General features: G+C 46.7%; 1 protein-coding gene across 1 annotated transcript in view; it reads left to right on the top strand.

The window, feature by feature from the left end:
- Nucleotides 1-3,671: 3,671 nt before the first annotated feature.
- The window catches only part of GAB2 (GRB2 associated binding protein 2), a 258,715-nt gene continuing 246,309 nt past the window's right edge, over nucleotides 3,672-16,077 (top strand). Inside the window, exon 1 of the mRNA XM_030200086.1 lies at nucleotides 3,672-3,768. Coding sequence (XP_030055946.1) covers nucleotides 3,697-3,768 — 72 coding nt within the window. The 5' untranslated portion in view covers nucleotides 3,672-3,696. The remainder of the gene's footprint in view (nucleotides 3,769-16,077) is intronic.

Raw genomic sequence — 16,077 nt, 5'->3', positions numbered from 1 at the left:
GGTTTTCAGGATATCCACAATGACTGTACATGAGATAGATTTACAGATCAGGTGGCACTGTGTGCAAATCTCTTGTACGTATTCATTTTGAATACCTGAACGGCCAGGTGTGCTTCAAGGACCGGGTTGAAAGAACTACTAACCTATTGAACTGGGTAAGATTGGCAGCTATGATTCCCCAACTGCAAAGGCCTAACATATAAACTAATGCACGCATCAACCTTTTCCTATATGAGCACACAGTTCTGGAACGCGCTACCCTGCAACCTGAAAACGATCGATGAACTAGCCAGCTTCCGCAAACTACTGAAGCCATATCTTTTCGACAAGACATATCACAAAGATCAAAACATGTGAATCCCCATACTGTATGTATCCAGAACTGTCTTATAATGCTTTCTTGTTATTTCACTATTATGCTTTATCATTATCATGCAACCCAAAATCCTTCTCATTTCCACTACTCATGATGTATTGTAAGCCACATTGAGCCTGCAAAGAGGTGGGAAAACGTGGGATACAAATGCAACAAATACATTAGTAGAACCCAAGCATTTCGTGCATATAAATTTGGAAAGTCTTGGGGTAGTGGTACTGCCAAAAAAGAAGGTAGAAGAAGACAAGAGATATTGGAAAACTGGGCAGTGTTACTTGTACTGAAACTTCAAAGAGTATTGTTAAGGTAAGGAATGGATCCTCAGGAGCTTAGTCAAGATCGGGAGGCGGGGCTGGTGGTTGGAAGGCGGGGATAGGGCTGGGCAGACTTATACGGTCTGTGCCTGTGCCAGAGCCGGTGGTGGGAAGTGGGACTGGTGGTTGGGAGGCGGGGATAGTGCTGGACAGACGTACGGTCTGTGCCAGAGCCGGTGGTTGGGAGGCAGGGCTGGTGGTGGGGAGGTGAGGATAGTGCTGGGCAGACTTATACAGTCTGTGCCTGTGCCAGAGCCGGTGGTTGGGAGGCGGGGATAGTGCTGGACAGACTTGTACGGTCTGTGCCAGAGCCGGTGGTTGGGAGGCAGGGATAGGGCTGGGCAGACTTATACAGTCTGTGCCTGTGCCAGAGCCGGTGGTTGGGAGGCGGGGATAGTGCTGGACAGACTTGTACGGTCTGTGCCAGAGCCGGTGGTTGGGAGGCAGGGCTGGTGGTGGGGAGGTGAGGATAGTGCTGGGCAGACTTATACAGTCTGTGCCTGTGCCAGAGCCGGTGGTTGGGAGGCGGGGATAGTGCTGGACAGACTTGTACGGTCTGTGCCAGAGCCGGTGGTTGGGAGGCAGGGCTGGTGGTGGGGAGGTGAGGATAGTGCTGGGCAGACTTATACGGTCTGTGCCTGTGCCAGAGCCGGTGGTTGGGAGGCGGGGATAGTGCGGGGCAGACTTATACGGTCTGTGCCCTGAAGAGCACAGGTACAAATCAAAGTAGGGTATACACAAAAAGCAGCAAATATGAGTTATCTTGTTGGGCAGACTGGATGGACCATGCAGGTCTTTTTCTGCCGTCATCTACTATGTTACTATGTTATTAATAACATCGGCAACCGAGGCCCCTCGGGCCTAGCATTTACTGCATTTACCACCGTAACCCAATAAAGCCATCACACCTGGTATTTTGTTGACGTGGCACAATTTGGCCGCAGCTTTTTATTTGTGATACAAAACATCTGTAAAATCTGGGCATACCCAAGCCGCTTCAGCCTCTGGCTCATTCCCCCACGCCAAGTCCGCCGCCTTAGCAAAACCGGCCAATCGTGAACCGAGCTCCCCGCCGCACAGCAAGGGGGCCGTACCGTAAGCGCAGCTACCAGCTGCCTAGCTAATACCATCGGGCTTGGGTACCCCGCCAAAGCTGCGACAATGTATACATGTGTGTACATCATATTTATACTGGGGAGGGGGGGGGGGGCTGGGTGTAGTCTGCTTGCCCTGGACACCGGAAGAGGTCGTCCAGGCTCCTTCCAGGGGCTTTTAACCCCTTTCTTAGCTCCTCCTGTTGCCAGCGGGGTGCCCCTGGAGACGGGATCCTGCCCCCCTCGCCTCGCTCGCTCCCTGCTGTCCTCGGCGCGCATGCCCGTCGGGGCACTGCGCCTTGCTTTTCTGAGAAACATGAACTGGACCGGATGGTTGCATCACTTCTGAAAAAGCCTTTCCGGACTAGCGTTGCAATATTGCCAGTGCCTGCTGCCTTCAGCTGGGCGCTACCTCCTGAATCAAAAAGGTGGCCATCGTGTTTCTTTAATTAATAACATACTAAAACGAGAGCAGGTAAAACTGCTCATTCAAAGGTGGCCCCTTTCCCCTCCTCAATTTCGCACCTCAGCAGCAGCTGGCTTCCCAAAGACAAAAGGAAAACTACTACTACTACTTAACATTTCTAGAGCGCTACAAGGGTTAGGCAGCGCTGTACAAATTAACGAATAAGGACGGTCCCTGCTCAGAAGAGCTTACAATCTAAAAGACCAAATGTCAAGTTGGGGTAGATGAGATTTCCTGAGAGGCGATGAAGTGATTAGGCGCCGAAGGCGACATTGAAGAGGTGGGCTTTGAGCAATGATTTGAAGATGGGTAGGGAGGGGGCCCAGCGTATGGGCTCAGGGAGTTTGTTCCAAGCATGGGGTGAGGCGAGGCAGAAAGGGCGAAGCCTAGAGTTGGCGGTGGTGGAGAAGGGTACTGAAAGGAGGGATTTGTCTTGAGAGTGGAGGTTAAGGGTAGGGACGTAAGGGGAGATGAGGGTAGAGAGGTACGGAGGGGCCGCAGATCGAGTGCATTTGTAGGTGGCTTTGAGCTCTAGAGCACTAGAGCTGTGTTTCCCAAGTCTACTACTACTACTACTACTTAACATTTCTAGAGCGCTACTAGGGTTACGCAGCGCTGTACAAATTAACAATAAGGACGGTCCCTGCTCGGAAGAGCTTACAATCTAAAGGATGAAATGTCAAGTTGGGGTAGATAAGTTTTCTGAGAAGAGGTGTAGTGATTAGGTGCCGAAGGCGACATTGAAGAGGTGGGCTTTGAGCATTGATTTGAAGATGGGTAGGGAGGGGGCACGACGTATGGGCTCAGGGAGTTTGTTCCAAGCATGGGGTGAGGCGAGGCAGAAAGGGCGAAGCCTAGAGTTGGCGGTGGTGGAGAAGGGTACTGAAAGGAGGGATTTGTCTTGAGAGCGGAGGAACGAGCAGGGAACGTTAATAAAGCCAGGCATCCCTAACCCCAGAGCCAAGAAAAAACGTAAATGCTAACCGATGGAAACTGGCAGCTTCCTAGAAAGGACGCTCATTTCATTTGTGAACTGGTAGGTGTTGGCTGAGCAGTGTTTGCCTTTAAGAGGCTTTGCCTGCGCTGGGAGGTAGGCGTGGTGCTCTTACTGGGAACCCAGTCAAGTAGTTTCCTGCTTCCTAGAGCAGCTGGGAGGGGGTTAAAAGTACGAGCCCAGATAGTAATCAGCCCTGGCAGAGGCAGCTGAGTACAAAATAAATAAATAAATAAATACGACCCAGCGATCGTTGTCAAACCTCAGAGCCCGAGATACAGAGGATCTAGTGTTGCCTGTGGATGACAGCAGGGGGGGGGGAGGAGGGGGGGATCGCCATCTCCCAGGCTGAATGGGTGGATTGAGGGACTGAAGGAAGAGTGGGGGGGGAAATCCTGGATGCCTGCGGATTTTAGGGGGGAAACCATCCTCCTAGCCCGTCGGTGTCGGGGATGAGCGGAGGCGAAGTGGTCTGCTCGGGCTGGCTGCGAAAGTCGCCCCCGGAGAAAAAGTTACGAAGATATGTAAGTGAGCAGGAGGCGCTGCTGTTCTGATTGTGTCATGTTGGGGAGTGTGTTAGCAAGAAATATACGTCCTTCCTCGGTGTTTGTACGCGCTGCCACAGCCTGTGGAGAAAAAGCAGCACCGCGGGTGGATCCGGCTCAGCCGCTGCAGATTGTCCTGAAATAACATTTTAGACGTTTTTGGATCCGGGGATGGAGGAGCTGTTTTTTTTCCTGGCCTCTTTCTCGGGATCCGGTTGCAGAGTGGCGCAGGCCGGTTAGGAACGGTGGTAACTTGTCACCGGGTCACAAGGCTGCCTAATGACTGGGGAGTAAGCGGGACTAACCTGTCTGGTGTCCCTTGCATGTGCTGCTATTGCTAGATCCGTGTCTAAGAAAAGCAGCCCAGCCCTCGCAGGCTGCGCCTTGCACCTGCCCCAGACCTAAACAGAGCTCCCACCTCACCCGTCCCCCGGGGCTCTGCTCCAACTTATGGTCAACTTGTACTGAGCAGCTCGGGAAAGGAGGGGGTGGGGGGGTGGGAGTCTGTGCTTAGAAATAAACCTCCTGGCTGGGTTCAGACAAAGGCGAGGTCAATAAACATTTGAGCTGCCTTTGGCTGTGTTGCAGGTTTATCCGCAGAGAGCGAGTGTGAACTTAGCTGCTCTTCCCCGGGTCCTGATGGGAGACTCTGCAACCCGTTAAGTGCCCTCCTTTCGGGGATCGGGTTGGGAATATGTAATTGGGCTTTAGAAGGTCAGCGAAGGTGCTGCTGCAAACGTTGGCGTGGTCCTCCTCTGCAGATGAAGTTAATGAGGCGAAGGAGGGTTGAGAGTCTCTCAAAGTTAGTCCAGCACAAGGAACGTGTTTTTATGTTGAACTAAAAGAGGGGCTTTAATGCGCTCGAAAACGTCTGGGTTGTCGTATAAAATTGTCCGACCCCCAGTTTATTAACTATGAGGAATAAAAGCCTTGAGCCCCGCTGACCTATTCTGCAAAATTTGGGAAGTGTGCGAAAAGTTACGTCCAGGAGTGAATCTTTTTATTGAGTGACTCGGGGATTTTGCAGAGTACTGGGCTATTGTAACCGTAGTGAAACTAGACTCAAGCAAGCAGAACTCCTAGACTAGACTAACATGGGGAAGTTAATTTCATATGGTGTCAGAATGATACTAATTATGTCTATTTGTATGTTGAACTACTAGGTAGATTGGCCCTTACCACGAAATTTGTATTGACAGGTCTATCCTGTGCCAAGGCCTGGTTAACCCTTTAGTGTCCAATGTTCCCATCAATCTGTTTCCATCTCAGGGGCGTAGCTAGGTGGGGCCACTGGGGCATGGGCCCCCACAGATTAAGCCCTGGCCCCCTCTATTTTGGACCCCTTCATGCCGCCAACCCCCCCCCCCCCCGCTGCCGCCAGGTACCGTTGCTGGCAGGGGTCCCCAACCCCCATCAGCAGTGTTTCAGACTCCTGACGTCTTGCATGGGGCTACATACAGGACGTGCACGCAAGACGTCGGGAGTCAGAAACAGATCATCAGCGAAGGCGCCGGCATCAACCGGTGCTGAAGAAGACTTCGGCTGGCGGGGGCTGGGGACCCCAGCCATGCAAAGGTACCTGGCGGCGTTGGCGTCGGTGGTGGGAGGGGGTCCAAAATTGCAGGGGGGTCGGCGGCTGGGGGAGGTGGGCTAAACTGTGCCCCCCCACCTCGGGCTCTCGACTCCCCTCCTGCCGAGGTCTGGCTATGCTTCTGGTTCTTATATGGCTTATTACGGGAACATTGGACACTAAAGGGTTAAGTTAGGTGGCTGATTGGAAAATGGTGGTGGTGGGTCCAACTTTCAAAGGGACCCTTTTACTAAGCCGTGGTAAGCACCAAAAAGCACTGCTTCGGGACACATTGAGGCATCCCGCGGTAGTGTGCTGTTCAGCGTCAGCTAATCCTCTGCTAAAAATTAGTTTCTATTTTTTGGCACAGGAGGCGTGTCTATGGGCAGAGAATTGACGTACCCTGCAGTGATCGGTTAATGCGTGCTGCCTGATTAGCGCGGGAGCCCTTACGGCCTAGTGAATAGGTAGTGGTAAGGGCTCCCGCGGTAATGGCCATATGCTAATTGGGAAATTAGTGCATGGTCATTACAGGAAAATATACGAAATGTGGCCGCTGTGCGTGGTAAACCCACGTGCTACAAACAGCACCAGCCACTTTTGAGCACATCTTAGTAATAAGACTTCAAAATGCTTAATCATATCTGGAGAACACTGATGTCAACAACTGAACTGACCTGCTCGTGCTTCTCAGCTCAGGTTTTCAGGATACCTTCAATGAGTGTGCATGAGATAAATTTCCATACAGTGGAGGTGATGCAAGCAACTTTAGCTCATGCGCCTTCATTGGGGGTAACCTAAAAACCTGAGTGCTTGTGTGTGTCCCGAGGAGGACTCCTGCTATAAAAGGAAAGAAAGAGAGGTTATATGAAAAAGGACAGCCAGGGGTTACTGGGGACTCTGTCTGAAACCTGAATGAAACGGGATAAACAGTTCAACACTGTTGATGTGAGTGGAGGGTGAAGGTTCCTAACCTGAGGCACAGATTTTTTTATGTTATAAATGCAAGATGGCCAAATTGTGCTGTAGGAGCCTAGGTTGAAAGTTTTTTTACATGAGATTTCATTTCCAACATGCCTTACTACCAAAACACTTAAAAGCATGCAACACAATTCAGGAACAATGCAATAACAGTGAAACAATGCATAATACAAATGAATGAAACTCTTCTAGGTATTAGGGGATAATGGGGAGGAAGGTGGTGTGGTGAAGAAACCACCCATTGCCCTTTCATCCTTCCTGCTGAGAAAATGCACAGTACCATTCCATCTTTCTCAACTTGTGTTTACAGCGACACCCACCTCGGTATTACAGGCACTAGAAGGATGCCCAGTGTGCACCCCTGACTACGTCCACAGTATTTCTGCTCAAGAGAGTTGACGTCAATTAACTGTTCTGGCTGAGAAAGCCAGATGATCAGATGCCTACTATAAAGCTTCAGGCAGTGAACCTGTTACACAGAGGACACATGCATGAAATGGAGAGAGAGTTTCAGGTTTCCTTTCTCCCCTCCCCCTCCAGTGAATCAGTGATTGCTAAGTTATTTCCCTTTGGAACCTGTGTATGAGTTACAACAGTAGAAACTGACCCGACACGGGGCCGTATCGGGTCAGTTTCAACCCTCTTATTCCTGAAGGTAGAGTGTTTCAGGATGTCAATGTGAGACTGCAGATCTAGAACCATTTATGGGTGATGGTCTTGCTGTTTTAGTTCTCTGTACCTGAATGTTTTTATTTTGGAGGGGTCTCTTTCCTCAATGATGGTTGCTATTGCAGGATACCTTGCTATCCATTTCAACTGCTGTGTTCAGTTTTCTGTCTGATATGTTAGAATGACAATCGGCCTCAGAGACGTTAGCCCCAGTAGAAACTGACCCGACATGGGCCATGTTTCGGTGGGCACAGCTACTTGCGTCAGGGATCACAAGTTGTGAAGTGTGTAAATGGAAAGAATGGACAAATCATTGATGCACAATCCACTGGGGGTCAAACAATCAAAGCAAAAACCGTCATTAAAATAGCCGAAGCCACAAAATCGCTCAAGTTGCCATCAGTAGCTGACTATTTTATGGCTCCATCTATTTTGACAATTTTTTTGCCTTGATTGTTTGACGCCCAATGGATTGTGCATCAACGAGTTGTCCATTCTTTCCATTTACACATTTCAAGATTTGTGACCTCTGACGCAGGTGGCTGTGCCCACCGAAACACGGCCCGTGTCGGGTCGGTTTCTACTGGTGCTTTCTCAATAAAGTGATAACGTCTCCGAGGCTGATCTGTCATTCATGTCATCCTCTTCTCCTCTTTTGTTCTGTTGTTTCGACGTAGAGGCTTGTTCCTGTTTTGTTTGAGTTGACTTGATATGTTAGAGTGCCATTTTGATCCCTGGAGAAAACTGTAACTGTCTACATTACAGTCATCTTAGTAGGCCAGGGGAGCTTTCCAGACTGAGGTCATGTTCTTCATTGGTGCTGCTGTTCATGTAACTCTTATGTTGGGCCAGTAGATATGACCTTGTACATTGTTTTGACGTCAAAGCACCTTGTCGGTATTGAATAACACTGCTACATTATACTAAACTCATTGTATTTGTCTTTTTTTTTTTTTTTTTAATGACGTACTCCTTGGTCATTGTTGCTCTTCTTTGCCTACACTGCTGTTTTGTTTTCTCATTGACCCTGTGTATAATGAAAAAATGTTGCCTTCAAGAACCATAGAAACTTGCCAACTTTGTGTGTGTATTTTTAAAGTCCTTGGGCCTCTGCTACAATAATCATTCGATCGGAAATCTTCTCTTATTGATGCAAGACAGCTACGTTATATGAAACTTCTAACCAGATTTTCAAGGTGCTTTACCTATAAAAATACTTTTTATAACAACATGTGATAAAGTATTTTTTTTATATAAGTCTGCTTGTGAAAGGTGTCCTTTTATATCGCTTTCCAGCATCTCCTTTCCTTGTTGAAGCCTGCAATAGGACACATTATTTTTGCTTTATTATGGGTGGAAATGCTATGTAGAGGGTATTATTTTGAATCTGGGTAACAAGTTGGCTGAATCTAGGGAGGACACCAAACCAGAACAGCAGAGGTGGCTAAAAGGAAAACCAGGAGATCTCACCAAAAATCTCACTGACCCAACAAATGCCTGCAACAAGAGTCACACAACTTCCAAAGGAATTGGTGGTAGAGCACAGTTTCAGTTTCATTTTGGTAGGGCAGGTTTCCCACTGCAAGGCTAAGTATTTTAAGGAGCTTTTTATAGTTGTGGAAAACGAGCACAGTGCTGTGTTGTCTGTGCTATACCAATTCCCTTGGAAGTTGCGTGATACCCCCCCCCCCCCCCCAATGCAAGCATTTGTGCCGAGACCGAGACCAAGCCCAAGTTGTACCTGGTTGTCCTTCTTTCCTTTTGGCCACCTCTGTTCTTCTAGTGTCATGTATGTTCAACTGCTACTAGCCATTTCTACAGCGGTACTAGACATACGCAGTGTTGTACACATTATATGCAGGTACTTTTCTCTGTCCCTAGAGGGCTCGCAATCTAAGGTCCCTGTTTACTAATGTGCATTAGTGTTTTTAGTGTGCCTACATTTAGCGCGCACGCTAACCATATAGGTGCCTATAGAGATATTCTAGGCACGTGCATGGTTAATGCGCCTATAACGCTGCTTAGTAAACAGGGCCCTGAGTTTTGTACCTGGGGCAATGGAGAGTTAAGTGGAGGGTCTCTTCTCCTGTGTTCCTTTTTTTGGATCTATAGAGAAGTCACATTTCACGGTGCTAATAAACATATCCTTCTGCCGATTCCCAACCTGTTTGACCCTTCCCTTCTGGACTGTGTAACCTATTGGTTCTTTAGTTATGTATTAGCACATGAATGATGAACAAAGAAAAACCTCTTTTAGTACAATAAGGAACTGGTTATCCAGTTTTTATTTTAGAGAGGCAGAGAGATTTCTGTTGGTAATAGTTTGGAAGGGGGGTGGGGGTTGAGCCTTTGTTAAGATCTGAAGATCAGTGTGTGTTTAGATGTCCCATCGTTCCAGTAAATCAGGTTGGTGGAAACCCTGGGCCAGTATTAGGAGGTTCTTTGCCATTAGAACTGAGGCTAGTCAGTCGTACTGTGATGTTCAGGCAGAAAATGAAAGCCTATTGCTTTAGGCAAGTCATTCCCTCTTTTTAGCTTATTGTCTGCAGTGCATGCCTTACATTTTTAATTGATCGTTATCCTGATGGCTAGGTGTATATGCAATGCCTTGTTGGGTTTTGCTGGAGAAGGATCTCCAATGCACTTACTAAACATGATGGAGGCGTGGCCTAGTGGTTAGAGCATGGGTTTTGCAATCCAGAGGTGGCCGGTTCAAATCCTACTGCTGCTCCTTGTGATCTTGGGCAAGTCACTTAACCCTCCATTGCTTCAGGTACAAACTTAGATTGTGAGAGAAATATCCAGTGTACCTGAATGTAACTCACCTTGAGCTACTACTGAAAAAGGTGTGAGCAAAATCTAAATAAATTATTTGAGATTCTATATGGAATGTTGGTATTATCTGAGATTCTACATGGAATGTTGCTATAGTGGAGGAGTGGCCTAGTGGTTGGAGCACAGGTCTTGCAATCCAGAGATGGCTGGTTCAAATCCCACTGCAGAGAAATACCCAGTGCACCTGAATGTAACTCACCTTGAGCTACTACTGAAAAAGGTGTGAGTAAAATCTAAAAAAAAAAATATATATATATATACAGTGGTGGAAATAAGTATTTGATCCCTTGCTGATTTTGTAAGTTTGCCCACTGACAAAGACATGAGCAGCCCATAATTGAAGGGTAGGTTATTGGTAACAGTGAGAGATAGCACATCACAAATTAAATCCGGAAAATCACATTGTGGAAAGTATATGAATTTATTTGCATTCTGCAGAGGGAAATAAGTATTTGATCCCCCACCAACCAGTAAGAGATCTGGCCCCTACAGACCAGGTAGATGCTCCAAATCAACTCGTTACCTGCATGACAGACAGCTGTCGGCAATGGTCACCTGTATGAAAGACACCTGTCCACAGACTCAGTGAATCAGTCAGACTCTAACCTCTACAAAATGGCCAAGAGCAAGGAGCTGTCTAAGGATGTCAGGGACAAGATCATACACCTGCACAAGGCTGGAATGGGCTACAAAACCATCAGTAAGACGCTGGGCGAGAAGGAGACAACTGTTGGTGCCATAGTAAGAAAATGGAAGAAGTACAAAATGACTGTCAATCGACAAAGATCTGGGGCTCCACGCAAAATCTCACCTCGTGGGGTATCCTTGATCATGAGGAAGGTTAGAAATCAGCCTACAACTACAAGGGGGGAACTTGTCAATGATCTCAAGGCAGCTGGGACCACTGTCACCACGAAAACCATTGGTAACACATTACGACATAACGGATTGCAATCCTGCAGTGCCCGCAAGGTCCCCCTGCTCCGGAAGGCACATGTGACGGCCCGTCTGAAGTTTGCCAGTGAACACCTGGATGATGCCGAGAGTGATTGGGAGAAGGTGCTGTGGTCAGATGAGACAAAAATTGAGCTCTTTGGCATGAACTCAACTCGCCGTGTTTGGAGGAAGAGAAATGCTGCCTATGACCCAAAGAACACCGTCCCCACTGTCAAGCATGGAGGTGGAAATGTTATGTTTTGGGGGTGTTTCTCTGCTAAGGGCACAGGACTACTTCACCGCATCAATGGGAGAATGGATGGGGCCATGTACCGTACAATTCTGAGTGACAACCTCCTTCCCTCCGCCAGGGCCTTAAAAATGGGTCGTGGCTGGGTCTTCCAGCACGACAATGACCCAAAACATACAGCCAAGGCAACAAAGGAGTGGCTCAGGAAGAAGCACATTAGGGTCATGGAGTGGCCTAGCCAGTCACCAGACCTTAATCCCATTGAAAACTTATGGAGGGAGCTGAAGCTGCGAGTTGCCAAGCGACAGCCCAGAACTCTTAATGATTTAGAGATGATCTGCAAAGAGGAGTGGACCAAAATTCCTCCTGACATGTGTGCAAACCTCATCATCAACTACAGAAGACGTCTGACCGCTGTGCTTGCCAACAAGGGTTTTGCCACCAAGTATTAGGTCTTGTTTGCCAGAGGGATTAAATACTTATTTCCCTCTGCAGAATGCAAATAAATTCATATACTTTCCACAATGTGATTTTCCGGATTTAGTTTGTGATGTGCTATCTCTCACTGTTACCAATAACCTACCCTTCAATTATGGGCTGCTCATGTCTTTGTCAGTGGGCAAACTTACAAAATCAGCAAGGGATCAAATACTTATTTCCACCACTGTATGGCTTGAGAAGGTTTGATCATGTTCATCCTATTTTGAGCCAACTCCACCAGCTTCCAGTTAAGATTAGGGTGCAATATAAAGAAGTGTATTTTCAAAGCAATTAGACTTACAACTTTCCTTACATAGAGGCGTATTTTCAAAGCACTTACACAGTTCCATATGTTGCTATGGAACGTTGGAAGTCTAAGTGCTTTGAAAATGTGTTTTTGGTGGTATTTAATTGGGTTAGGACCATAGGCATAGTTTTACCTGATTTTTGTTTAGGGGAGAGGGAGCAAGGAGTAGGGAATTCAGATTGGTGGCATGGGGGGGGGGGGGGGGAGGAATCTCCCCTCAGATTGACTGACAACTATTAGCCTTCTCTCCCCTCCTCCTCTTCCATTCACCCACCTACACACACTATCACTTTCATCCCACTCCCTCCTCCCAGGTCTGTTGTCACCAGCCTCAACCTTCCCACATGATCAGTCATAGCTGCAGCAGGATCATACAATAACATTTTTTGCACCTTTTTTCAGTTTTGAATATTTATTGCCTTTATTTCATTTATCTAGGCCTTCTCTATTAATTTGTTTAATCTCTCCATATTTCCTCTGATTTCTAAGGGTTTTTTCCCCTTACTTATTTTATTCTCTCAGCATTTCTTTTAGATTTTTTTCATCTTGGTGTCATCTTTCTTTTGCTTATGATATAGGATCCTGTTCTGATATCTTACCTATGCAACTCCTTTCTCTCTTCTTCCCTCCGATCTCTCACACACACCCCTTGCTCCTCACCTCCCCACTAACTCGCACTTCCCACCCCTTTCTTGCATCTCCTACCTCTCCCTCCATATCCCCCCCCCCCCGCACCTTCCTCTCCCTTCCACTTTTGCCCCTTCTCCCTCTTCTGCTCCATTCCTCCCAGCACGGGTGCACTCTCTCCCCTCCAGCTCCAGCATCTCTCCATTTCTGTGGGATGGCAGGGCCTAAGCATCACAGGAGCATGAAGGCTCTGCAGTGTTTGATACGGGTTTTAACATCTATTGTTGCTGCACTGGAGGAAGGAAGGGCTGAAAGGGAGATAGCTGGGCTGTAAGGCAGAGAACAGGGAACAGGACAGCACAAGCAGTAGCCACATTTTGATGAACTAGAGCCTGTGTGACTCTCCTCTTTCTAATGCTAGCCTGAAGTTTTTTTTTTGGGGGGGGGGGGGTATTGCCGTACCCCACCCCCCCCAAACTGCGTCCTTGATTAATCCCTTTCTATCTGGTGTCTAGGTTGTATTTTAATGTGCCAGGCAGAGCATCACAGTCTCGTGGAGAGGGGCTTATCTAACCCAAGGCACAGGGTGGTTGAGAAGGTGGACAGGGCTTTCTCCGTTCACACGTCACAGATGCAGAATGCTCTCCCAACATGAAGATGTGTACAGTGGTGTGCAAAAGTCCGAACAGGGTGTTTGCAATGCGGAAGTTCAGTAGTATTGGCATTTGTTTCCATTTTTAAAATTGTTCTTATTTAGGGTTATTCTGGCTGGCTTCTTCACAATGATTCTGTAATGCTATTTCTGTCGTAAATGCATGTTACAAATGTGAAACAGCATAAAACGCAGGTACTGATCCATACATTGCAACTTCAGTGTGGCTCAGCTGCTATTCATATGTTGTGTCCGTGATATTATAGAATTTAAAATAAAGGTATTTACTTTTAGGTTGTTGGGGTTTTTCTTAATGTGGCAAGAAAATGGCCATTTGATAGGTCAGCCTATACTCTTGCAGACAGCCTTGCACAATCCAGGCAATGCATGGACCAACTTTGGAAGATGGTGGCTGGCGTCCACTTGATTTCAAGCTACAGTGAGTATCCCTGTTGGTTCTCGTTGATACAGGATGCCACTTGGATATTTCCAGTGCTATTTCATGCCGCAAGTTCTCGTTGGATTCAAGTCTGAGTGAGTTGGCCAACTGAAGGTAGCAATCTTCTTGGATTTCTTCCAGTCAACAACAATTTTTGCTTGGTGGCCTTGGGGCATTTAATCATCCTGGAATATGTAACCACCTGGAAAAAGTTTCTCTGCTGATGAGAATCATGCACTTCTATAGGATCTAAATGTATTCCTCGGCATTTACCATTCCATTTGACGATTTGTAGATGTCCAACACCACTTGTCATGCAACCTCAAGCCGAGATTTTCAATGGATGCTTGACAGACACATGCAAGCCAGAATGTTTGAAAGTTTCACTTGGAGTCACCTTACATTTGTGCGAGCCTGGTCTCCAAAAAGGCAGGAAAGTACTTTTTCCCACATCTTACAAGTCTGTTTTGGGTATCTCTTTGCTCATTTGTCTCTGTACGTCTCTGTGCTTCTGTCAACAACAGCTTCTTCTTATTTTATATCCTCTCAACCCACTTTCCAGGCATCTTCTACGCATTGTAGATGATGAAACTACCACTCTACAGTGTCGGACCACTGCCTGAGGTGACGTGAGCTTGCATTCCTAATTATGCAACTGTGATTGGCTAGAGTTGGATCCACTTTTGCTGCAAGATCCGATCCTACAGACTATATGAATACTACATTTCCAACATGCAAAATTAGTTGCATTTGAAAGAGGAGTGAACATTGAAACACATAATGTATGTCGTTCTACCATAACATCTACATTTATGTAAAAAAAAAGTCATATTGAAACTTCAAAGCAGTATCAAGAGCTGCTTTTTACAGATTTCTGCAGAGCCGTAGCGAGGGGAGCTGACACCCGGGGCAGGTCGCCGCTGCGCACCCCCCCCCCTGGGTGCAGCACGGCGCACCCAACCCCCGGAGCGCATACCTGCGGCGAGGGACGGGCGGGAGGGCCGATCCGCCCCGACTGTATGTTGCTGGGGTGTGTCGGCTCCACGCTGGTTCACTGCTCTCTCTGTCCCGGAACAGGAAGTAACCTGTTCCGGGGCAGAGAGGGCAGTGCACCAGCAGAGCCGACACCCCCCAGCGGTGTGCACCCGGGGCGGACCGCCCCCCCCCCCTTCCTACACCACTGGATTTCTGTACACCAACCTAGCCATGCTCTGAAAAGGTATGTACTTATTTAGATTTTGCTCACACCTTTTTCAGTAGTAGCTCAAGGTGAGTTACATTCAGGTACACTGGGTATTTCTGTCCTTGGAGGGCTCACAATCTAAGTTTGTACCTTAGGCAATGGAGGGTTAAGTGACTTGCCCAAGATCACAAGGAGCAGCAGTGGTATTTGAACCGGCCACCTCTGGATTGCAAAACCAGTGCTCTAACCACTAGGCCACTCCTCCAGTCCATTTAGGAAGATGTACGGGAGGGGTGGGGAACTTGTTGGGCTTAGCTTTATATGTTTGTGATGATATGTGGTATTTTATTTTGTTGTATGTCATATAGAGCTAGTGTCTATAAATGACACCTAAAAAATCAACACTGACAAAAACAGCTTAAGCGATATTCTATAAGCTGCGCCTAAAGTTTTTGGCTTAGTTTAAAGAATAAATGTTTAAGCAGGACAGGTCATGCATAAAGTTTTGCACCAACGAATACGTGGTGCAAATGCCCGCACCTAAATTTACACACGGAGCACTGTTATTCTATAATTACATGTATAACTCAAAAACCGCACCCCCTTTTTCAGGCCATACGTAATCCCCAATTAAATCTAATTAGTTCCAATAATTGCTTGTTAAAGGCAATTACTGGCACTAATTGGCTTGTTCTATTAAATTACGTGCAGAAATCAGGGCCACACCTAAATTTGCATGCACAATTTTTGGCGACCTTTCTAGAATCGGTGTTTTCAGAACTGTACTTCATAAATACTAATAAAAAAAGTAATATTGAAACTGCTTTTAAAGATGTAAGGGAATTGATGTCTTGTTTTTGGCTTATTTTACTGAGTTTTAGGATTATTGCTTATTTGTGTTTGTTGCTTAATTTTTTATATGTAAGCTGTTACATTATTTAGATAATGCAGGTTAGAAATATTTTAACAAGGCTTGGATAGCCATATTATGGTGTGGTTTTTTTTCTTTTTCTATACTCTGTATTTTAAGTATTGGCTTCTTCATAACCAGCTTTATGGAAATTCAGTGGTGTTTGAAAGAGAGATTGGGTTCTGTAGTTCCATGTATGACTTTGTTTACATCTTTTCTCAGATGTAGTTCAAGGTGAGAACTTTATTCAGGTACAGAAGACCTTTTCTTGTCGCTGAAGGGCTTACAGTCTGTTCACCTGAGGTAATGGAGGGTTCAAGATCACTGGTATCCACAGTGGGATCTGAACCAGGCAGTGAGTTCCAGAGCTTAACTATTCTTTGAGTGTTAAAAGATTTCCTCCTATTTTGTTTTAAAAGTATTTCCATGCAATTTCATTGTGTCCCCTG

This window comes from Microcaecilia unicolor, chromosome 4 (assembly GCF_901765095.1).
Source record: "Microcaecilia unicolor chromosome 4, aMicUni1.1, whole genome shotgun sequence".
Taxonomy (NCBI): domain Eukaryota; kingdom Metazoa; phylum Chordata; class Amphibia; order Gymnophiona; family Siphonopidae; genus Microcaecilia; species Microcaecilia unicolor.
Note: the sequence above shows the minus strand (reverse complement) of the source record. Positions and strands in the feature narration are given on the sequence as shown.